Here is a 25,040-nt window from a genome sequence, read left to right on the forward strand (position 1 = left end):
TTTCAGTTTTGTGTAGGGGGAGACCAGGTGAATTGATTTCAGTGTTGTGTAGGGGGAGACCAGGTGAATTGATTTCAGTGTTGTGTAGGGGGAGACCAGGTGAATTGATTTCAGTGTTGTGTAGGGGGAGACCAGGTGAATTGATTTCAGTGTTGTGTAGGGGGAGACCAGGTGAATTGATTTCAGTGTTGTGTAGGGGGAGACCAGGTGCTCCACATTCTTCTAATGTGTTGCCAATTTGTTAATTAATGTAGATGTTAAACAGTAAATCGTTTCTCCCCACATTTCTGAGAGAAGACGTCTGTTTGCTTGCTGCCAATTTGAACCACACATTTGTTTTTAATGTACATTGATTTAGTAACATCACATTTTCCCTCCAATACCCCTTTCTATTAGTTTATTAACAAAAATACCTTTGTGCCAAATGTGATCAAATGCTTTCTTGAAGTCTACATAAAACAAAAAGTAGATTTTGCCTTTGTTTTTGGTTTACTCGATTGTCAATTAGAGTGTGGAGGGTATAATGTGGTCTGTTGTGTGGTAGTTTGTTAAAAATCCAATCTGGTTTCTTCTAAGGACCTGGTGTTCATCAAGGAAATTAAGTAGTCTACTATTTATGACACTGCAGAGACATTTCCCCAAGTTGCTGTTAACGCAAATTCCTCTGTAATTATTTGGGTGGAATTTTGTAAATATTTGTGGGATCGATCCTTGGTTCCAAAAGGGAGGTGGGGGGGGGGGGGGGGGGGGGGAATAATGTTGAAGAGTTTCAGTCTATCCAATTTTAGTTTATGGAATGTACGGTATCAGTCAGAAGTTCGAACACACTTACTCATTCCAGGGTTCTAGAACACCTACTCATTCCAGGGTTCTAGAACACCTACTCATTCCAGGGTTCTAGAACACCTACTCATTCCAGGGTTTTTCTTTATTTTTTACTATTTTCTACATTGTAGAATAATAGTGAAGACATCAAAGCTGTGAAATAACACAATATGGAATCATGTAGTAACCAAAAAAGGTGTTAAACAAATCAAAATATATTTGAGATTCTTTAAAAGAAGCCACCCTTTGCCTTGATGACAGCTTTGCGCACTCTTGGCTATTCTCCAAACCAGCTTCACCCGGGATGCTTTTCCAACAGCCTTGAAGGAGTTCCCACATATGCTGAGCACTTGTTGGCTGCTTTTTTCTTCAATCTGCGGTCCGACTCAACCCAAAACATCTCAGTTCGATTAAGGTTGGGTGATTGTGGAGGTCAGGTCATCTGATGCAGCACTCCATCACTCTCCTTCTTGGTCATATAGCCCTTACACAGCCTGGAGGTGTGTTGGGTCATTGTCCTGTTGAAAAACAAATAAGTTCAAAGCAGATGGGATGGCGAATCGCTGCAGGAAAAGATCCGAGACACGATTGTGTCGATAATTCTTGTTCTGTAATTGGGGTATACACAGGATTATGACAGTCTCAGCTGATTCAAGGATGTGTAATTTGTCTTGTATATCTTGTTGTTATGGGCTCTTATATTGTTATATTGCTGTACAGTTTTGCAACGTTATTTCTCCATATGACGCTATTTTGGATAGCCAATTCCTCATGATGTGGTCTCTCTCTCTCTCTCTCTCTCTCTCTCTCTCTCTCTCTCTCTCTCTCTCTCTCTCTCTCTCTCTCTGTCTCTCCCCTCAGGATGTTGCTGTGTGTTTCCGGGGTGGGTCGAGGGGGTCTGGGGTTGCTAGCGGTAAAGAGGGCGCGTCTTCTCACTCGCACTGCCCACTCGTCGCCCCAGAACTTTGAGTATCGACCAATCAAAAAGGTCATGGTGGCCAACAGAGGTAAGGCTCCACCCACAATACGACATGACATTATAACTATGGGGATGACTGACATCACTTGTCCCAACACATGACAGTTCATCTTATCCATCATTATGTTATTAGCAGGGAATTGCATTAGAGATCATGTTATCTCAGCACACGACAATAACTAAGGTATATTGTACATCCCAACACATCTGAGTTACACGTTGCATTATAGATCTCGTGACATACCATCACATTGCATGGCTATTACTTATATGATAGTGTGTGTTATATAGCTTATGATGCTACTCAGCCACCTAGCCCAGCTCAAAGCTCCACAGCCACCTAGCCCAGCTCAAAGCTACACAGCCACCTAGCCCAGCTCAAAGCTACACAGCCACCTAGCCCAGCTCAAAGCTACACAGCCACCTAGCCCAGCTCAAAGCTACACAGCCATCTAGCCCAGCTCAAAGCTACACAGCCACCTAGCCCAGTTCAAAGCTACACAGCCATCTAGCCCAGTTCAAAGCTACACAGCCATCTAGCCCAGTTCAAAGCTACACAGCCACCTAGCCCAGCTCACTACTCATGACATGATATGAACTGTACATTAAATCACATTATAAACTGGGTGGTTTGAGCCCTGAATGCTGATTGGCTGACAGCCATGGTATATCAGACCGTATACCACGGGTATGACAAAACACATATTTTTCACTGCTCTAATTACCCTGGTAACCAGTTTATAATAGCGATAAAGCACCTCAGGGGAGTTGTGGTATATGGTCAATTTACCACGGCTAAAGGCTCATCCAGGCACTCCGCTTTGCGTCGTGCATAAGAACAGCCCTTAGCCGTGGTATATTGGCCGTATATCACAACTCCCCTGAGGTGCTTTATTGCTTAAATAGATAGTAGAGAAACATAGTGTGCTTCTCAACCCATATAGGGAATTCAGAAATGATTCAGACTCCTTGACCCCCCTCCCAAAAAAAATAATAATTATACATATAGTGCACTCCTTGACCCCCCCATCCCCCCCTCAAAATGTTACATATAGTGCACTCCTTGACCCCCCCAAAATGTTACATATAGTGCACTCCTTGACCCCCCCCCCCCCACCCCCCCCAAAAATGTTACTTTACAGCAAGATTCAGAAATGGATTACATTGTTTTTCTCCCTCATCAACCCACACAGAATAACCCATAATGACATCACAATACCCCATAATGACATCACAATACCCCATAATGACATCACAATACCCCATAATGACATCACAATACCCCATAATGACATCACAATACCCCATAATGACATCACAATACCCCATAATGACATCACAATACCCCATAATGACATCACAGTACCCCATAATGACATCACAATACCCCATAATGACATCACAATACCCCATAATGACATCACAATACCCCATAATGACATCGCAATACCCCATAATGACATCACAATACCCCATAATGACATCACAGTACCCCATAATGACAAAGCAAACACAGGTTTTTTAGAAATGATTGCACATTTAAATGAAAAACTGAAATATCACATTTACATAAGTATTCAGGCCCTTAACTCAGTACTTTGTTGTAGCACCTTTGGCAGTGATTACAGCCTTGAGTCTTCTTTGGTATGATGCTACAAGCTTGGCACACCTGTATTTGGGGAGTCTCTCTCATTCTTCTCTGCAGATCCTCTCAAGCTCTGTCAGGTTGGATGGGGAGCGTTGCGGCACAGCTATTTTCAGGTCTCTCCAGAGATGATCGGGTTCAAGGATGGGCTCTGGCTGGGCCACTCAAGAACATTCACAGACTTGTCCTGATGTCACTCCTGCATTGTCTTGGCTGTGTGCTTAGGGTCTTTGTCCTATTGGAAGGTGAACCTTCGCCCCAGTCTGAGGTCCTGAGCAGGTTTTCATCAAGGATCTCATCTTTCCCTCGATCCTGACTAGTCTCCCAGTCCCTGCAGCTGAAAAACATCCCCACAGCATGATGCTGCCACCACCATGCTTCACCGTAGGGATGGTGCCAGGTTTCCTCCAGACGTGACGCTTGGCATTCAGGCCAAAGATTTCAATCTTGGTTTCTTCAGACCAGAGAATCTTGTTTCTCGTGGTCTGGGATTCCTTTAGCTGCCTTTAGGCAAACTCCAAACGGGCTGTCATGTGCCTTTTACTGAGGAGTGGCTTCTGTCTGGCCATTTTGATTGGTGGAGTGCAGCAGAGATGGTTGTCCTTCTGGAAGGTTCAACCATCTTCACAGATGAACTCTGGAGCTCTGTCAGAGTGACCATCAGGTTTTTGGTCACCTTACTGACCAAGGCCCTTCTCCCTTAATTGCTCAGTTTGGCTCAGTTTGGCCAGGCAGCCATCTCTAGGAAGAGTCTTGGTGTTTCCAAACTTCTTCCATTTAAGAATGGAGGCCACTGTGCTCTTGGGGACCTTCAATGCTGCAGAAGTGTTTTGGTACCCTTCCCCAGATCTGTACCTCGACACAATTCTGTCTCGGAGATCTACGGACAATTCCTTCAACCTCATGGCTTGGTTTTTACTCTGACGTACACTGTCAACTGGACCTTATAGAGACAGGTGTGTGTCTTTCCAAATCATGTCCAATCAATTGAATTTATCGAAACAGATAGATAGAAACAGCTCAAGGATGATCAATGGAAACAGGACACACCTGAGCTCAATTTAGAGTATCATAGCAAAGTGTCTGAATACTTAATAAAGTATTTACGTTTTTATTTTTAATAGATTTGCAAAAATGTAAAAATATATATATATTTTTTTTCACTTTCTCATTATGGGGTATTGTGTGTAGATTGAAGAGGAAAAAATATTTTATAAATTTTTAGAAAAAAGGCTGTAATGTAATAAAATGTGGAAAAAAGTGAGGGGGTCTGAATACTTTCAGAACAGACTGTACATCTCTTTTATTATATTATCCTCTCTTTATTTCTTTCCTCTTTTCTTTTCTCTTCTCCTTTTCTGTTCTCTCCTCTCCAGGTGAGATCGCTATCCGTGTGTTCAGGGCGTGCACTGAGTTGGGGATTCGGACCGTGGCTGTTTACTCTGAAGAAGATCGAGGACAGATGCACAGGTATAGCACTCACTATCCTGGAGTTATTGACAAATAAAGACTGTTTATTTTATACAAATTCTGAGGTACAATGTAAAGAATTTGAGCATACAATAATCATGTTATTTTATACTAACACAATTGCTCAGAGAAAAGAGATTTTGTTTAACAAGAAATACAAAATAAGAACGTTTTTCAATGGGGTTCATATCCGGAGACTGAGACCATTGTAGCCAATGAAACATTTCTTTGTGGATTTTGTGCTCGTTGTCGTCGTTCTCGTCGTTGCTTGGGGTTATTGGCTAAAATATCGTGGTACTTGGTAAAGTTCATCGAGTTGTCTTTTTTTGGCTAATCTTTATCAAGGGGTGCCAGTCATTGATGTAGGCCTGCAGTTCTATTTATCTGGAATTCTACCTGACTATTTACCTGACGATATTACCTGATGAATAATTGACGATATTACCTGATAAATACCTGACGATATTACCTGATGAATACCTGACGATTTTACCTGACGAATACCTGACGATATTACCTGACGAATACCTGACGATTTTACCTGATGAATACCTGATGATATTACCTGATGAATAATTGACGATATTACCTGATAAATACCTGACGATATTACCTGATGAATACCTGACGATTTTACCTGACGAATACCTGACGATATTACCTGACGAATACCTGACGATTTTACCTGATGAATACCTGATGATATTACAACCAGTTTTGCCCGCTAAGATCATTCAGGATCATAGAATGTAGCAATGTAACATTGTAACATACCGTTCAACCCACAGACAAAAAGCTGACGAAGCCTACCTAATAGGGAAAAGTCTTCCTCCTGTTGCTGCCTACCTGCATATACCTGACATCATTAAAGTAGCTAAGGTGAGATCCTCCTGTTGCTGCCTACCTGCATATACCTGACATCATTAAAGTAGCTAAGGTGAGATCCTCCTGTTGCTGCCTACCTGCATATACCTGACATCATTAAAGTAGCTAAGGTGAGATCCTCCTGTTGCTGCCTACCTGCATATACCTGACATCATTAAAGTAGCTAAGGTGAGATCCTCCTGTTGCTGCCTACCTGCATATACCTGACATCATTAAAGTAGCTAAGGTGAGATCCTCCTGTTGCTGCCTACCTGCATATACCTGACATCATTAAAGTAGCTAAGGTGAGATCCTCCTGTTGCTGCCTACCTGCATATACCTGACATCATTAAAGTAGCTAAGGTGAGATCCTCCTGTTGCTGCCTACCTGCATATACCTGACATCATTAAAGTAGCTAAGGTGAGATCTTCCTGTTGCTGCCTAACTGCATATACCTGACATCATTAAAGTAGCTAAGGTGAGATCCCCCTGTTGCTGCCTACCTGCATATACCTGACATCATTAAAGTAGCTAAGGTGAGATCCTCCTGTTGCTGCCTACCTGCATATACCTGACATCATTAAAGTAGCTAAGGTGAGATCTTCCTGTTGCTGCCTACCTGCATATACCTGACATCATTAAAGCAGCTAAGGTGAGATCCCCCTGTTGCTGCCTACCTGCATATACCTGACATCATTAAAGTAGCTAAGGTGAGATCCTCCTGTTGCTGCCTACCTGCATATACCTGACATCATTAAAGTAGCTAAGGTGAGATCCTCCTGTTGCTGCCTACCTGCATATACCTGACATCATTAAAGTAGCTAAGGTGAGATCCTCCTGTTGCTGCCTACCTGCATATACCTGACATCTTTAAAGCAGCTAAGGTATGTTTGAAATCTAACCCTTAGTGTGTTAGTGCTGTGCTGAAATCTGTGTGGTCTCAATACCTGAATGTAAAAAGACGAAATTAGGATTTCGGCTTGCCCCACAAGGCCCCTTTGCAACATCTAGCCCAACCTGGCCTCAGAGCATTTCGTATTATTCTGTATGTAAATCTGAGAAACTCCTATTAGTATGATATGTTTCGTATGGTAGGTATTAATTTGTGGATGTCCATCACCCATTTCGGGGAACATGTTGCAAATTTGCAAAACGTACAATATGTTGCGAATTGTAAATGTACAATACTTTACGAATTTGCCAAACGTTTGATATGTTACGAATTCTAGCTAGGTGGCTAACGTTACCTAGCTCGCCAACATTTGCTTGGCTAGGGGTTAGGGTTAGCGGTTAGGGTTAAGCTTAGGGTTAAGTTAAAGGGTTAAGGTTAGGGTTAAGTTAGCTAAAAGGGTTAGGGGAAGGGTTAGCTAACATGCTAAGTAGTTGCAAAGTATATAAACAGTAGTAAGTAGCAGAAAAGTTGCTAAAGTGCTGCGTGATGAGATTCGAACTTGGAACCTTTAGGTTGCTAGATGTTCGTGGTATACGCTCACCTATCCACCCCGACCAACGACCCTCCTTTCATTTTTGCCTTCAGTAACTATCTGTCTCATGCTACCATACAAAATGTAACATATCGTACGAAATGCAGTGTCTCGGATTTACATAACAAAATAATACAAAATGCTCTGAGACCAGGTTGTATAGCCAAAAGCGTATTAATATACCTCCCTCCTTCTCGCTCACTCTCCCGGCCCCCAGACACCATATTGCCAGTAGTCCCATTACCGCCTGTCCCAATGAATCCATCTCTCCATCCATCCCTGTATCTCTCTCTTCATCCCAACTTCTCTGTTTACTTATGATAAAATGTTCATTCTATTCTACTGAGCCATTTACTTTATGTTCCTATTCTTATCTTTTGTTATTTCTTATTGTTGTTGCTAGCTTGTTAGCATAACAAATTACTAGCTAGATATTTTATGACTTCACTTCAGAGATTATTTACAGAAGCTGCGTTTGTGATTAGTGAGTCCTCCAGATCAGAGGCAGTAGGGATGACCAGGGATGTTCTCTGTTTAGTGAGTCCACCAGATCAGAGGCAGTAGGGATGACCAGGGATGTTCTCTGTTTAGTGAGTCCACCAGATCAGAGGCAGTAGGGATGACCAGGGATGTTCTCTGTTTAGTGAGTCCTCCAGATCAAAGGCAGTAGGGATGACCAGGGATGTTCTCTGTTTAGTGAGTCCACCAGATCAGAGGCAGTAGGGATGACCAGGGATGTTCTCTGTTTAGTGAGTCCTCCAGATCAGAGGCAGTAGGGATGACCAGGGATGTTCTCTGTTTAGTGAGTCCTCCAGATCAAAGGCAGTAGGGATGACCAGGGATGTTCTCTGTTTAGTGAGTCTGCCAGATCAGAGGCAGTAGGGATGACCAGGGATGTTCTCTGTTTAGTGAGTCTGCCAGATCAGAGGCAGTAGGGATGACCAGGGATGTTCTCCGTTTAGTGAGTCCTCCAGATCAGAGGCAGTAGGGATGACCAGGGATGTTCTCTGTTTAGTGAGTCCACCAGATCAGAGGCAGTAGGGATGACCAGGGATGTTCTCTGTTTAGTGAGTCCACCAGATCAGAGGCAGTAGGGATGACCAGGGATGTTCTCTGTTTAGTGATTCCTCCAGATCAGAGGCAGTAGGGATGACCAGGGATGTTGTCTGTTTAGTGAGTCCTCCAGATCAGAGGCAGTAGGGATGACCAGGGATGTTCTCTGTTTAGTGATTCCTCCAGATCAGAGGCAGTAGGAATGACCAGGGATGTTCTCTGTTTAGTGAGTCCAACATATCAGAGGCAGTAGGAATGACCAGGGATGTTCTCTGTTTAGTGAGTCCACCAGATCAGAGGCAGTAGGGATGACCAGGGATGTTCTCTGTTTAGTGATTCCTCCAGATCAGAGGCAGTAGGGATGACTAGGGATGTTCTCTGTTTAGTGAGTCCACCAGATCAGAGGCAGTAGGAATGACCAGGGATGTTCTCTGTTTAGTGAGTCCACCAGATCAGAGGCAGTAGTGATGACCAGGGATGTTCTCTGTTTAGTGAGTCTGCCAGATCAGAGGCAGTAGAGATGACCAGGGATGTTCTCTGTTTAGTGAGTCCTCCAGATCAGAGGCAGTAGGGATGACCAGGGATGTTGTCTGTTTAGTGAGTCCTCTAGATCAGAGGCAGTAGGGATGACCAGGGATGTTCTCCGTTTAGTGAGTCCAACAGATCAGAGGCAGTAGTGATGACCAGAGATGTTCTCTGTTTAGTGAGTCCACCAGATCAGAGGCAGTAGGGATGACCAGGGATGTTCTCTGTTTAGTGAGTCCACCAGATCAGAGGCAGTAGGGATGACCAGGGATGTTCTCTGTTTAGTGAGTCCTCCAGATCAGAGGCAGTAGGGATGACCAGGGATGTTCTCTGTTTAGTGAGTCCTCCAGATCAGAGGTAGTAGGGACGACCAGGGATGTTCTCTGTTTAGTGAGTCCTCCAGATCAGAGGCAGTAGGGATGACCAGGGATGTTCTCTGTTTAGTGAGTCCTCCAGATCAGAGACAGTAGGGATGACCAGGGATGTTCTCTGTTTAGTGAGTCCACCAGATCAGAGGCAGTAGGGATGACCAGGGATGTTCTCTGTTTAGTCAGTCCTCCAGATCAGAGGCAGTAGGGACGACCAGGGATGTTCTCCGTTTAGTGAGTCCTCCAGATCAGAGGCAGTAGGGATGACCAGGGATGTTCTCTGTTTAGTGAGTCCTCCAGATCAGAGGTAGTAGGGACGACCAGGGATGTTCTCCGTTTAGTGAGTCCACCAGATCAGAGGCAGTAGTGATGACCAGAGATGTTCTCTGTTTAGTGAGTCCACCAGATCAGAGGCAGTAGGGATGACCAGGAATGTTCTCTGTTTAGTGAGTCCACCAGATCAGAGGCAGTAGGGATGACCAGGGATGTTCTCTGTTTAGTGAGTCCACCAGATCAGAGGCAGTAGGGATGACCAGGGATGCTCTCTGTTTAGTGAGTCCTCCAGATCAGAGGCAGTAGGGATGACCAGGCATGTTCTCTGTTTAGTGAGTCCTCCAGATCAGAGGCATTAGGAATGACCAGGGATGTTCTCTGTTTAGTGAGTCCTCCAGATCAGAGGCAGTAGTGATGACCAGGGATGTTCTCTGTTTAGTGAGTCCTCCAGATCAGAGGCAGTAGGGATGACCAGGGATGTTCTCTGTTTAGTGAGTCCACCAGATCAGAGGCAGTAGGGATGACCAGGGATGTTCTCTGTTTAGTGAGTCCTCCAGATCAGAGGCAGTAGTGATGACCAGGGATGTTCTCTGTTTAGTGAGTCCACCAGATCAGAGGCAGTAGGGATGACCAGGGATGTTCTCTGTTTAGTGAGTCTGCCAGATCAGAGGCAGTAGGGATGACCAATGATGTTCTCTGTTTAGTGAGTCCTCCAGATCAGAGGCAGTAGGGATGACCAGGGATGTTCTCTGTTTAGTGAGTCCTCCAGATCAGTGTCAATAGGGATGACCAGGGATGTTCTCTGTTTAGTGAGTCCTCCAGATCAGAGGCAGTAGGGATGACCAGGGATGTTCTCTGTTTAGTGAGTCCTCCAGATCAGAGGCAGTAGGGATGACCAGGGATGTTCTCTGTTTAGTGAGTCCTCCAGATCAGAGGCAGTAAGGATGACCAGGGATGTTCTCTGTTTAGTGAGTCTGCCAGATCAGAGGTAGTAGGGATGACCAGGGATGTTCTCCGTTTAGTGAGTCCTCCAGATCAGAGGCAGTAGGGATGACCAGGGATGTTCTCTGTTTAGTGAGTCCTCCAGATCAGAGGCAGTAGGGATGACCAGGGATGTTCTCTGTTTAGTGAGTCCTCCAGATCAGAGGCAGTAGGGATGACCAGGGATGTTCTCTGTTTAGTGAGTCCTCCAGATCAGAGGCAGTAGGGATGACCAGGGATGTTCTCTGTTTAGTGAGTCCTCCAGATCAGAGGCAGTAGAGATGACCAGGGATGTTCTCTGTTTAGTGAGTCTGCCAGATCAGAGGCAGTAGAGATGACCAGGGATGTTCTCTGTTTAGTGAGTCCTCCAGATCAGAGGCAGGAGAGATGACCAGGGATGTTCTCTGTTTAGTGAGTCCTCCAGATCAGAGGCAGTAGGGATAACCAGGGATGTTCTCTGTTTAGTGAGTCCTCCAGATCAGAGGCAGTAGGGATGACCACGTGTTCTCTGTTTAGTGAGTCCTCCAGATCAGTGGCAGTAGGGATGACCAGGGATGTTCTCTGTTTAGTGAGTCCTCCAGATCAGAGGCAGTAGAGATGACCAGGGATGTTCTCTGTTTAGTGAGTCCTCCAGATCAGAGGCAGTAGGGATAACCAGGGATGTTCTCTGTTTAGTGAGTCCTCCAGATCAGAGGCAGTAGGGATGACCACGTGTTCTCTGTTTAGTGAGTCCTCCAGATCAGAGACAGTAGGGATGACCAGGGATGTTCTCTGTTTAGTGAGTCTGCCAGATCAGTGGCAGTAGGGATGACCAGGGATGTTCTCTGTTTAGTGAGTCCTCCAGATCAGAGGCAGTAGGGATGACCAGGGATGTTCTCTGTTTAGTGAGTCTGCCAGATCAGAGGCAGTAGAGATGACCAGGGATGTTCTCTGTTTAGTGAGTCCTCCAGATCAGAGGCAGTAGGGATGACCAGGGATGTTCTCTGTTTAGTGAGTCTGCCAGATCAGAGGCAGTAGAGATGACCAGGGATGTTCTCTGTTTAGTGAGTCCTCCAGATCAGAGGCAGTAGAGATGACCAGGGATGTTCTCTGTTTAGTGAGTCCTCCAGATCAGAGGCAGTAGAGATGACCAGGGATGTTCTCTGTTTAGTGAGTCCTCCAGATCAAAGGCAGTAGGGATGACCAGGGATGTTCTCTGTTTAGTGAGTCCTCCAGATCAAAGGCAGTAGGGATGACCAGGGATGTTCTCTGTTTAGTGAGTCTGCCAGATCAGAGGCAGTAGGGATGACCAGGGATGTTCTCTGTTTAGTGAGTCCTCCAGATCAGAGGCAGTAGAGATGACCAGGGATGTTCTCTGTTTAGTGAGTCCACCAGATCAGAGACAGTAGGGATGACCAGGGATGTTCTCTGTTTAGTGAGTCTGTCAGATCAGAGGCAGTAGGGATGACCAGGGATGTTCTCTGTTTAGTGAGTCCTCCAGATCAGAGGCAGTAGTGATGACCAGGGATGTCCTCTGTTTAGTGAGTCCACCAGATCAGAGGCAGTAGGGACCAGGGATGTTCTCTGTTTAGTGAGTCCTCCAGATCAGAGGCAGTAGGGATGACCAGGGATGTTCTCTGTTTAGTGAGTCCTCCAGATCAGAGGCAGTAGAGATGACCAGGGATGTTCTCTTGATAAGTGTGTGAATTGGACCATTTTTTTTCCTGGTAAGCATTCAAAATGTATCAAGGGAAAATGCAATTAGTAAAATGTACAACATTTTCTTTAGTGTAATGAAGTAAAAGTAAAACATGTAAAAATAAATAAATACTAAAGGAAAGCCTAGAAAACACTACTTAAGGACTTTACACCACTGCATACTGGTACATACTGCTGTAATGATATTATCATGACACAAGGCGAGACCCAGATGCAGACACAGGAGGCAGATAGTTGGAGTCTTAGAATATGTATTATTCCAATAGGGGAAGGTAAAAGAATGGTTGTGGACAGGCAAAAAGGATCAAAACCAGTTCAGAGTCCAAAAGGTAACGAAGGGCAGGCAGAATCAAGGTGAGGGCAGACAGAATCAAGGTGAGGGCAGGCAGAATCAAGGTCAGGGCAGGCAGAATCAAGGTGAGGGCAGGCAGAATCAAGGTGAGGGCAGGCAGAATCAAGGTGAGGGCAGGCAGAATCAAGGTGAGGGCAGGCAGAATCAAGGTCAGGGCAGGCAGAATCAAGGTCAGGGCAGGCAAAATCAAAGTCAGGGCAGGCAGAATCAAGGTCAGGGCAGAAAGAATCAAGGTGAGGGCAGGCAGAATCAAGGTCAGGGCAGGCAGAATCAAGGTCAGGGCAGGCAGAATCAAGGTCAGGGCAGGCATAGTCAAGGTCAGGGCAGGCAGAATCAAGGTCAGGGCAGGCAGAATCAAGGTGAGGGCAGACAGAATCAAGGTGAGGGCATGCAGAATCAAGGTGAGGGCAGGCAGAATGAAGGTGAGGGCAGGCAGGATCAAGGTGAGGGCAGGCAGAATCAAGGTGAGGGCAGGCAGAATCAAGGTGAGGGCAGGCAGAATCAAGGTCAGGGCAAGCAGAATCAAGGTCAGGGCAGGCAGAATCAAGGTCAGGGCAGGCAGAGTCAAGGTCAGGGCAGGCAGAATCAAGGTCAGGGCAGGCAGAATCATGGTGAGGGCAGGCAGAATCAAGGTCAGGACAGGCAAAATCAAGGTCAGGGCAGGCAGAATCATGGTCAGGGCAGGCAGAATCAAGGTCAGGCTAGGCAGAATCAAGGTCAGGGCAGGCAGAATCAAGGTCAGGGCAGGCAGAATCAAGGTGAGGGCAGGCAGAATCAAGGTCAGGACAGGCAAAATCAAGGTCAGGGCAGGCAGAATCATGGTCAGGGCAGGCAGAATCAAAGTCAGGGCAGGCAGAATCAAGGTCAGGGCAGAAAGAATCAAGGTCAGGGCAGACAGAATCAAGGTCAGGGCAGGCAGAATCAAGGTCAGGGCAGGCAGAATCAAGGTCAGGGCAGGCAGAGTCAAGGTCAGGGCAGGCAGAATCAAGGTCAGGGCAGGCAGAATCAATGTGAGGGCAGACAGAATCAAGGTGAGGGCAGGCAGAATCAAGGTGAGGGCAGGCAGAATGAAGGTGAGGGCAGGCAGAATCAAGGTGAGGGCAGGCAGAATCAAGGTGAGGGCAGGCAGAATCAAGGTGAGGGCAGGCAGAATCAAGGTCAGGGCAAGCAGAATCAAGGTCAGGGCAGGCAGAATCAAGGTCAGGGCAGGCAGAGTCAAGGTCAGGGCAGGCAGAATCAAGGTCAGGGCAGGCAGAATCAAGGTGAGGGCAGGCAGAATCAAGGTCAGGACAGGCAAAATCAAGGTCAGGGCAGGCAGAATCATGGTCAGGGCAGGCAGAATCAAGGTCAGGCTAGGCAGAATCAAGGTCAGGGCAGGCAGAATGAAGGTCAGGGCAGGCAGAATCAAGGTGAGGGCAGGCAGAATCAAGGTCAGGACAGGCAAAATCAAGGTCAGGGCAGGCAGAATCATGGTCAGGGCAGGCAGAATCAAAGTCAGGGCAGGCAGAATCAAGGTCAGGGCAGAAAGAATCAAGGTCAGGGCAGGCAGAATCAAGGTCAGGGCAGGCAGAATCAAGGTCAGGGCAGGCAGAATCAAGGTCAGGGCAGGCAGAATCAAGGTCAGGGAAGGCAGAGTCAAGGTCAGGGCAGGCAGAATCAAGGTCAGGGCAGGCAGAATCAAGGTGAGGGCAGGCAGAATCAAGGTCAGGACAGGCAAAATCAAGGTCAGGGCAGGCATAATCATGGTCAGGGCAGGCAGAATCAAGGTCAGGTTAGGCAGAATCAAGGTTAGGGCAGGCAGAATCAAGGTCAGGGCAGCAAAAGGAGTATGGGGAAAAAAACTAAACACACAAGACGAACTGGCACAGAGAGACAGGAAACACAGGGATACATACACTGGTACAAAGTGACAGGAAACACAGGGATAAATACACTGGTACAGAGAGACAGGAAACACAGGGATAAATGCACTGGTACAGAGAGACAGGAAACAAAGGGATAAATACACTGGTACAGAGAGACAGGAAACACAGGGATAAATACACTGGTACAGAGAGACAGGAAACACAGGGATAAATACACTGGTACAGAGAGACAGGAAACACAGGGATAACTACACTGGTACAGAGAGACAGGAAACACAGGGATAACTACACTGGTACAGAGAGACAGGAAACACAGGAATAAATACACTGGTACAGAGAGACAGGAAACACAGGGATAAATACACTGGTACAGAGAGACAGGAAACACAGGGATAAATACACTGGTACAGAGAGACAGGAAACACAGGGATAAATACACTGGTACAGAGAGATAGGAAACACAGGGATAAATACACTGGTACAGAGAGACAGGAAACACTTGGATAAATACACTCGTACAGAGAGACAGGAAACACAGGGATAACTACCCTGGTACAGAGAGACAGGAAACACAGGGATAACTACACTGGTACAGAGAGACAGTAAACACAGGGATAAATACACTGGTACAGAGAGACAGGAAACACAGGGATAACTACACTGGTACAGAGAGACAGGAAACACAGGGATAACTACACTGGTACAGAGAGACAGGAAACACAGGAATAAATACACCTGTACAGAGAGACAGGAAACACAGGGATAAATACACCGGTACAGAGAGACAGGAAACACAGGGATAAATACATTGGTACAGAGAGACAGGAAACACAGGGATAAATACATTGGTACAGAGAGACAGGAAACACAGGGATAAATACACTGGTACAGAGAGACAGGAAACACAGGGATAACTACACTGGTACAGAGAGACAGGAAACACAGGGATAACGACACTGGTACAGAGAGACAGGAAAGACAGACATAACTACACTGGTACAGAGAGACAGGAAACACAGGGATAAATACACTGGGGCAGAGAGACAGGAAACACAGGGATAAATACACTGGTACAGAGAGACAGGAAACACAGGGATAAATACACTGGTACAGAGAGACAGGAAACACAGGGATAAATACATTGGTACAGAGAGACAGGAAACACAGGGATAAATACACTGGCACGGAGAGACAGGAAACACAGGGATAAATACACTGGTACAGAGAGACAGGAAACACAGGGATAAATACACTGGCACAGAGAGACAGGAAACACAGGGATAAATACACTGGTACAGAGAGACAGGAAACACAGGGATAAATACACTGGTACAGAGAGACAGGAAACACAGGGATAAATACACTGGTACAGAGAGACAGGAAACACAGGGATAAATACATTGGTACAGAGAGACAGGAAACACTGGGATAAATACACTGTTACAGAGAGACAGGAAACACTGGGATAACTACACTGGTACAGAGAGACAGGAAACACAGGGATAAATACATTGGTACAGAGAGACAGGAAGCACAGGGATAACTACACTGGTACAGAGAGACAGGAAACACAGGGATAAATACACTGGTACAGAGAGACAGGAAACACAGGGATAAATATATTGGTACAGAGACAGGAAACACAGGGATAAATACATTGGTACAGAGAGACAGGAAACACTGGGATAAATACACTGGCACAGAGAGACAGGAAACACAGGGATAAATACACTGGTACAGAGAGACAGGAAACACAGGGATAAATACACTGGTACAGAGAGACAGGAAACACAGGGATAAATACACTGGTACAGAGAGACAGGAAACACAGGGATAAATACATTGGTACAGAGAGACAGGAAACACTGGGATAAATACATTGGTACAGAGAGACAGGAAACACTGGGATAAATACACTGACACAGAGAGACAGGAAACACTGGGATAACTACACTGGTACAGAGAGACAGGAAACACAGGGATAAATACATTGGTACAGAGAGACAGGAAACACAGGGATTACTACACTGGTACAGATAGACAGGAAACACAGGGATAAATACACTGGTACAGAGAGACAGGAAACACAGGGATAAATACATTGGTACAGAGAGACAGGAAACACAGGGATAAATACATTGGTACAGAGAGACAGGAAACACAGGGATAAATACATTGGTACAGAGAGACAGGAAACACAGGGATAACTACACTGGTACAGAGAGACAGGAAACACAGGGATAACTACACTGGTACAGAGAGACAGGAAACACAGGGATAAATACAATGGTACAGAGAGACAGGAAACACTGGGATAAATACACTGGCACAGAGAGACAGGAAACACAGGGATAAATACACTGGCACAGAGAGACAGGAAACACAGGGATAAATACACTGGCACGGAGAGACAGGAAACACAGGGATAAATACACTGGTACAGAGAGACAGGAAACACAGGGATAAATACATTGGTACAGAGAGACAGGAAACACTGGGATAAATACACTGGCACAGAGAGACAGGAAACACAGGGATAAATACACTGGGGAAAATAAGCAACACCTGGAGGGGGTGGAGACAATCACAAGGACAGGTGAAACGGATCAGGGCGCGACCGATATGCTGTGCGGTTTGTAAAGACAGCAGTAGCTAACACATTTCTAGCCAACCGAACGTGTAAGGTAACTTATTTGAAAAGTCATTTGCTTTATTACAATGCTCGACATTTTCTTAAACATTTGTCATAATTAGTTCAAGCAATGAATTTAGTTTCCGCTCTGGTCCGACTTCGGCTGTGTATTTTCCATTCTTTTCGTCAAATCGGAAAATGTTGTAAAGCCACGCCTCATTTACGGAAGAATTGCATTGTGGTCCCTGAAGCACGGAAATAGTGTCCGTACTAGGACCAATATGCATACTACATACTCGATTTACTGTCACAAACAGTGCGGTTAGTATGAGAATTGGAACACAGCTCGAGTTTTCTCTCATTTCTCTTCTTGACATAATATCCCTCTGTTTTGTCTGGGCCCATATCCAATGTGTGTGTGTGTGTGCCCGCCTATATCTCTCTGTGTGTGTGTGTGTACGTGTGTTTGTGAGAGAAGACAGAGTGTGTGTGTGTGTGTGTGTGTGTGTGTGTGTGTGTGTGTGTGTGTGTGTGTGTGTGTGTGTGTGTGTGTGTGTGTGTGTGTGTGTGTGTGTGATAGTGTGTGTGTATGATAGTGTGTGTGTGTGTGTGTGTGTGTGTGATAGTGTGTGTGTGTGTGTGTGTGTGCAGCCATCCCTTTCATCAGTCTCTGCCCCTCGCCGTCTGTTGTTGCGGAGCACCCTGCCAACCGTCTCCCCTAACAACAAGACAGCCCATAATGAGCATGCTCCGTAACTAAGACCAGATGGTTGGTCCAGGCCCGGTGTGTGTGTGTTGTGTGTGGTGTGTGTGTGTGTATGTCTGTCCAGGTCTGGCTTTAATCCCTACACGGGTGATGCTACAGTTCACTGAATGATTGTTAACCTGTAATGAGTTCTCATTCTACCCTCCCTCCCTCCCTCCCTCCCTCCCTCCCTCCCTCCCTCCCTCCCTCCCTCCCTCCCTCCCTCCCTCCCTCGCTCTCTCTCTCTCTCTCTCTCTCTCTCCCTCCCTCCCTCCCTCCCTCCCTCCCTCCCTCTCTCTCTCTCTCTCTCCCTCCCTCCCTCCCTCCCTCCACCTCCATCCCCCGCAATGTACTCTACTGTTGAGTACTATACTGTACTGTAGACTATCGTTGAGTACTATACTGAAGCCTACTGTTGAATACTATTCTGTACTGTAGACTACTGTTGAGTACTATACTGTACTATAGTCTACTGTTGAGTACTATACTGTAGTCTACTGTTGAGTACTATACTGTAGCCTACTGTTGAGTACTATACTATAGTCTACTGTTGAGTACTATACTGTACTGTAGTCTACTGTTGAGTACTATACTGTAGTCTACTGTTGAGTACTATACTGTACTGTAGTCTACTGTTGAGTACTATACTATACTGTAGTCTACTGTTGAGTACTATACTGTACTGTAGTCTACTGTTGAGTACTATACTGTAGCCTACTGTTGAGTACTATACTATAGTCTACTGTTGAGTACTATACTGTACTGTAGTCTACTGTTGAGTACTATACTGTAGTCTACTGTTGAGTACTATACTGTACTGTAGTCTACTGTTGAGTACTATACTATACTGTAGTCTACTGTTGAGTACTATACTGTACTGTAGTCTACTGTTGAGTACTATACTGTACTGTAGTCTACTGTTGAGTACTATACTGTACTGTAGTCTACTGTTGAGTACTATACTATACTGTAGTCTACTGTTGAGTACTATACTGTACTGTAGTCTACTGTTGAGTACTATACTGTACTGTAGTCTACTGTTGAGTACTATACTGTACTGTAGTCTACTGTTGAGTACTATACTATACTGTAGACTATCGTTGAGTACTATACTGTACTGTAGTCTACTGTTGAGTACTATACTGTAGTCTACTGTTGAGTACTATACTGTACTGTAGTCTACTGTTGAGTACTATACTGTACTGTAGTCTACTGTTGAGTACTATACTATACTATAATCTACTGTTGAGTACTATACTGTAGTCTACTGTTGAGTACTATACTGTAGTCTACTGTTGAGTACTATACTATACTATAGTCTACTGTTGAGTACTATACTGTAGTCTACTGTTGAGTACTATACGGTAGTCTACTGTTGAGTACTATACTGTAGTCTACTGTTGAGTACTATACTGTGGCCTACTGTTGAGTACTATACTATACTGTAGCCTACTGTTGAGTACTATACTATACTATAGTCTACTGTTGAGTACTATACTGTAGTCTACTGTTGAGTACTATACTGTAGTCTACTGTTGAGTACTATACTATACTATAGTCTACTGTTGAGTACTATACTGTAGTCTACTGTTGAGTACTATACTGTAGTCTACTGTTGAGTACTATACTGTAGCCTACTGTTGAGTACTATACTATACTATAGTCTACTGTTGAGTACTATACTGTAGTCTACTGTTGAGTACTATACTGTAGTCTACTGTTGAGTACTATACTGTAGCCTACTGTTGAGTACTATACTATACTATAGTCTACTGTTGAGTACTATACTGTAGCCTACTGTTGAGTACTATACTATACTATAGTCTACTGTTGAGTACTATACTGTAGTCTACTGTTGAGTACTATACTGTAGTCTACTGTTGAGTACTATACTGTAGTCTACTGTTGAGTACTATACTGTAGTCTACTGTTGAGTACTATACTGTAGTCTACTGTTGAGTACTATACTGTAGTCTACTGTTGAGTACTATACTGTAGTCTACTGTTGAGTACTATACTGTAGCCTACTGTTGAGTACTATACTATACTGTAGCCTACTGTTGAGTACTATACTATACTATAGTCTACTGTTGAGTACTATACTGTAGCCTACTGTTGAGTACTATACTATACTATAGTCTACTGTTGAGTACTATACTGTAGTCTACTGTTGAGTACTATACTATACTGTAGTCTACTGTTGAGTACTATACTGTAGTCTACTGTTGAGTACTATACTGTAGTCTACTGTTGAGTACTATACTGTAGTCTACTGTTGAGTACTATACTATACTATAGTCTACTGTTGAGTACTATACTGTAGTCTACTGTTGAGTACTATACTATACTGTACTATTGAGTACTATAATATAGTCTACAGTTGAGTACTATATCGTACGGTTTTGGAGTTGTGCCTGGCCGTGCAGTCATGAGTGAACAGGGAGTACAGGAGAGGACTGAGCACCTCACCCCTGAGGGGCCCCCGTGCTGAGGATCAGCGTGGCAGATGTGTTGCTACCTACCCTCACCACCTGGGGGCGGCCCGTCAGGAAGTCCAGGATCCAGTTGCAGAGGGAGGTGTTTAGTCCCAGGGTCCTTAGCTCAGTGAAAAGCTTTGAGGGCACTATGGTGTTGAAAACTGAGCTGTAGTGAATGAATAGCATTCTCACATTGGTGTTCCTTTTTGTCCAGGTGGGAAAGGGCAGTGTGGAGTACAATAGAGATTACATCATCTGTGGATCTGTTGTTGCGGTATGCAAATTGGAGTGGGTGTAAGGTTTCTGGGATAATGGTGTTGATGTGAGCCATGACCAGCCTTTCAAAGCATTTTATGGCTACAGACGTGAGTGCTACGGGTCAGTAGTCATTTAGGCAGGTTACCTTAGTGTTCTTTAGTGTTCTGTTGGTATTACAGACTCAGACAGGGAGAGAGGTTGAAAATGTCAGTGAAGACACTTGCAAGTTGATCAGCGCATGCTCGCAGTACACATCGTGGTAATCCGTCTGGCCCTGTGGCCTTATGAATGTTGTCATTTTTAAAGGTCTCACTCTCATCGGCTGCGGAGAGAGTGATCACACAGAGATCTTGAACAGCTGTCTACTGTTGAGTACTATACTGTAGTCTGCTGTTGAGTACTATACTATACTATAGTCTATTGTTGAGTACTATACTATACTGTAGTCCACTGTTGAGTACTATACTATACTGTAGTCTGCTGTAGAGTACTATACTATAGTCTGCTGTTGAGTACTATACTATACTGTAGTCTGCTGTAGAGTACTATACTATACTATAGTCTACTGCTGAGTACTATACTGTAGTCTGCTGTTGAGTACTATACTATACTGTAGTCCACTGTTGAGTACTATACTATACTGTAGTCTGCTGTAGAGTACTATACTATACTATAGCCTACTGTTGAGTACTATACTGTAGTCTGCTGTTGAGTACTATACTATACTGTAGTCTGCTGTAGAGTACTATACTATACTATAGTCTACTGCTGAGTACTATACTGTAGTCTGCTGTTGAGTACTATACTATACTGTAGTCCACTGTTGAGTACTATACTATACTGTAGTCTGCTGTAGAGTACTATACTATACTATAGTCTGCTGTTGAGTACTATACTATAGCCTACTGTTGAGTACTATACTGTAGTCTGCTGTTGAGTACTATACTATAGCCTACTGTTGAGTACTCTACTGTACTGTACTATTGAGTACTATAATATAGTCTACAGTTGAGTAATATATCGTATGGTTTTGGAGTTGTGCCTGGCCGTCCAGTCATGAGTGAACAGGGAGTACAGGAGAGGACTGAGCACCTCACCCCTGAGGGGCCCCCGTGCTGAGGATCAGCGTGGCGGATGTGTTGCTACCTACCCTCACCACCTGGGGGCGGCCCGTCAGGAAGTCCAGGATCCAGTTGCAGAGGGAGGTGTTTAGTCCCAGGGTCCTTAGCTCAGTGAAAAGCTTTGAGGGCACTATGGTGTTGAACACTGAGCTGTAGTGAATGAATAGCATTCTCACATTGGTGTTCCTTGTGTCCAGGTGGGAAAGGGCAGTGTGGAGTGCAATAGAGATTACATCATCTGTGGATCTGTTGTTGCGGTATGCAAATTGGAGTGGGTGTAAGGTTTCTGGGATAATGGCGTTGATGTGAGCCATGACCAGCCTTTCAAAGCATTTTATGGCTACAGACGTGAGTGCTACGGGTCAGTAGTCATTTAGGCAGGTTACCTTAGTGTTCTTTAGTGTTCTGTTGGTATTACAGACTCAGACAGGGAGAGAGGTTGAAAATGTCAGTGAAGACACTTGCAAGTTGATCAGCGCATGCTCGCAGTACACATCGTGGTAATCCGTCTGGCCCTGTGGCCTTATGAATGTTGTCATTTTTAAAGGTCTCACTCTCATCGGCTGCGGAGAGAGTGATCACACAGAGATCTTGAACAGCTGTCTACTATTGAGTACTGAACTGTAGTCTGCTGTTGAGTACTATACTATACTGTAGTCCACTGTAGAGTACTATACTATACTATAGTCTACTGTTGAGTACTATACTATACTGTAGTCTGCTGTAGAGTACTATACTATACTGTAGTCTACTGCTGAGTACTATACTGTAGTCTGCTGTTGAGTACTATACTGCAGCCTACTGTTGAGTACTATACTATACTGTAGTCCACTGTAGAGTACTATACTATACTATAGTCTACTGTTGAGTACTATACTGTAGCCTACTGTTGAGTACTATACTATACTGTAGTCCACTGTAGAGTACTATACTATACTGTAGTCTGCTGTAGAGTACTATACTATACTGTAGTCTACTGCTGAGTACTATACTGTAGTCTGCTGTTGAGTACTATACTGTAGTCTACTGTTGAGTACTATACTATACTGTAGTCTACTGTTGAGTACTATACTATACTATAGTCTACTGTTGAGTACTATACTATACTGTAGTCCACTGTAGAGTACTATGCTATACTATAGTCTACTGTTGAGTACTATACTATACTGTAGTCTGCTGTAGAGTACTATACTACAATGTAGTCTACTGCTGAGTACTATACTGTAGTCTACTGCTGAGTACTATACTATACTATAGTCTACTGTTGAGTACTATACTACAATGTAGTCTACTGCTGAGTACTATACTATACTATAGTCTACTGCTGAGTACTAAACTATACAGTAGTCTACTGCTGAGTACTATACTACAATGTAGTCTACTGCTGAGTACTATACTATACTATAGTCTACTGCTGAGTACTATACTACAATGTAGTCTACTGCTGAGTACTATACTGTAGTCTACTGCTGAGTACTATACTGTAGTCTGCTGTTGAGTACTATAGTGTAGTCTGCTGTTGAGTACTATACTATACTGTAGCCTACTGTTGAGTACTATACTGTACTGTAGTCTACTGTTGAGTACTATACTATACTGTAGTCTACTGTTGAGTACTATACTGTAGCCTACTGTTGAGTACCATACTATACTGTAGACTACTGTTGAGCACTATACTGTGCTGTAGTCTACTGTTGAGTACTATACTGTAGCCTACTGTTGAGTACTATACTATACTATAGTCTACTGTTGAGAACTATACTGTACTGTAGTCTACTGTTGAGTACTAAACTATACTGTAGTCTACTGTTGAGTACTATACTATACTGTGGTCTACTGCTGAGTACTATACTATACTGTAGTCTACTGTTGAGTACTATACTGTAGCCTACTGTTGAGTACTATACTATACTGTAGTCTACTGTTGCGTACTATACTGTAGTCTACTGTTGAGTACTATACTATACTGTAGCCTACTGTTGAGTAATATACTGTAGTCTACTGTTGAGTACTATGCTATACTGTAGACTATCGTTGAGTACTATACTGTAGCCTACTGTTGAGTACTATACTGTACTGTGGACTATCGTTGAGTACTATACTGTAGTCTACTGTTGAGTACTATGCTGTACTGTAGACTATCGTTGAGTACTATACTGTAGTCTACTGTTGAGTACTATACTATACTGTAGTCTACTGTTAAGTACTATACTAGAGTATACTGTTGAGTACTATACTATACTGTAGTCTACTGGTGAGTACTATACTATACTGTAGTCTATTGTTGAGTACTATACTATACTGTAGCCTACAGTTGAGTACTATACTATACTATAGTCTATTGTTGAGTACTATACTATACTGTAGTCTACTGTTGAGTACTATACTGTACTGTAGTCCACTGTTGAGTACTATACTGTAGCCTACTGTTGAGTACTATACTATACTGTAGTCTACTGTTGACTACTATACTGTAGCCTACTGTTGAGTACTATTCTATACTATAGTCTACTGTTGAGTACCATACTATACTGTAGCCTACTGTTGAGTACTATACTGTACTGTAGTCTACTGTTGAGTACTATACTGTACTGTAGTCTACTGTTGAGTACTATACTGTAGCCTACTGTTGAGTACTATACTATACTATAGTCTACTGTTGAGTACTATACTATACTGTAGCCTACTGTTGAGTACTCTACTGTACTGTAGTCTACTGTTGAGTACTATACTGTAGTCTACCGTTGAGTACTATACTGTAGTCTACTGTTGAGTACTATACTGTAGTCTACTGTTGAGTACTATACTGTAGTCTACTGTTGAGTACTATACTATACTGTAGTCTACTGTTGAGTACTATACTGTAGTCTACTGTTGAGTACTATACTGAAGCCTACTGTTGAGTACTATACTGTAGTCTACTGTTGAGTACTATACTATAGTCTACTGTTGAGTACTATGCTGTACTGTAGACTATCGTTGAGTACTATACTGTAGTCTACTGTTGAGTACTATACTGCAGTCTACTGTTGAGTACTATACTATACTATAGTCTACTGTTGAGGTCTATACTATACTGTAGTCTACTGTTGAGTACTATACTGTACTGTAGTCTACTGTTGAGTACTATACTGTACTGTAGTCTACTGTTGAGTACTATACTGTACTGTAGTCTACTGTTGAGTGCTATACTGTAGTATTCTTTGAGTAGTGTACTATACTGTAGTCTATTTTTGAGTACTACACTGTACTGTAGTCTACTGTTGAGTACTATACTGTACTGTAGTCTACTGTTGAGTACTCTACTGTAGCCTACTGTTGAGTACTATACTGTGCTGTAGTCTACTGTTGAGTGCTATACCGAAGACTACTGTTGAGTACTATACTGAAGACTACTGTTGAGTACTATACTGTGCTGTAGTCT

General features: G+C 43.9%; 1 protein-coding gene across 3 annotated transcripts in view; it reads left to right on the forward strand.

The window, feature by feature from the left end:
* Positions 1-25,040, forward strand: part of LOC110518778 (pyruvate carboxylase, mitochondrial) — a 490,506-nt gene that overhangs the window by 15,221 nt on the left and 450,245 nt on the right. For 2 of the 3 annotated variants that reach the window (XM_036987220.1, XM_036987221.1), the window contains exons 2-4: positions 1,687-1,832; positions 4,826-4,919; positions 5,708-5,798. In XM_036987220.1, coding sequence (XP_036843115.1) covers positions 1,688-1,832; positions 4,826-4,919; positions 5,708-5,798 — 330 coding nt within the window. In that variant the 5' untranslated portion in view covers position 1,687. Of the gene's footprint in view, positions 1-1,686; positions 1,833-4,825; positions 4,920-5,707; positions 5,799-6,464; positions 6,611-25,040 lie in introns of those variants that run through there. The other variant, XM_036987222.1, reaches the window with a different exon arrangement.

Source organism: Oncorhynchus mykiss, chromosome 9 (genome assembly GCF_013265735.2).
Source record: "Oncorhynchus mykiss isolate Arlee chromosome 9, USDA_OmykA_1.1, whole genome shotgun sequence".
Taxonomy (NCBI): Eukaryota; Metazoa; Chordata; class Actinopteri; order Salmoniformes; family Salmonidae; genus Oncorhynchus; species Oncorhynchus mykiss.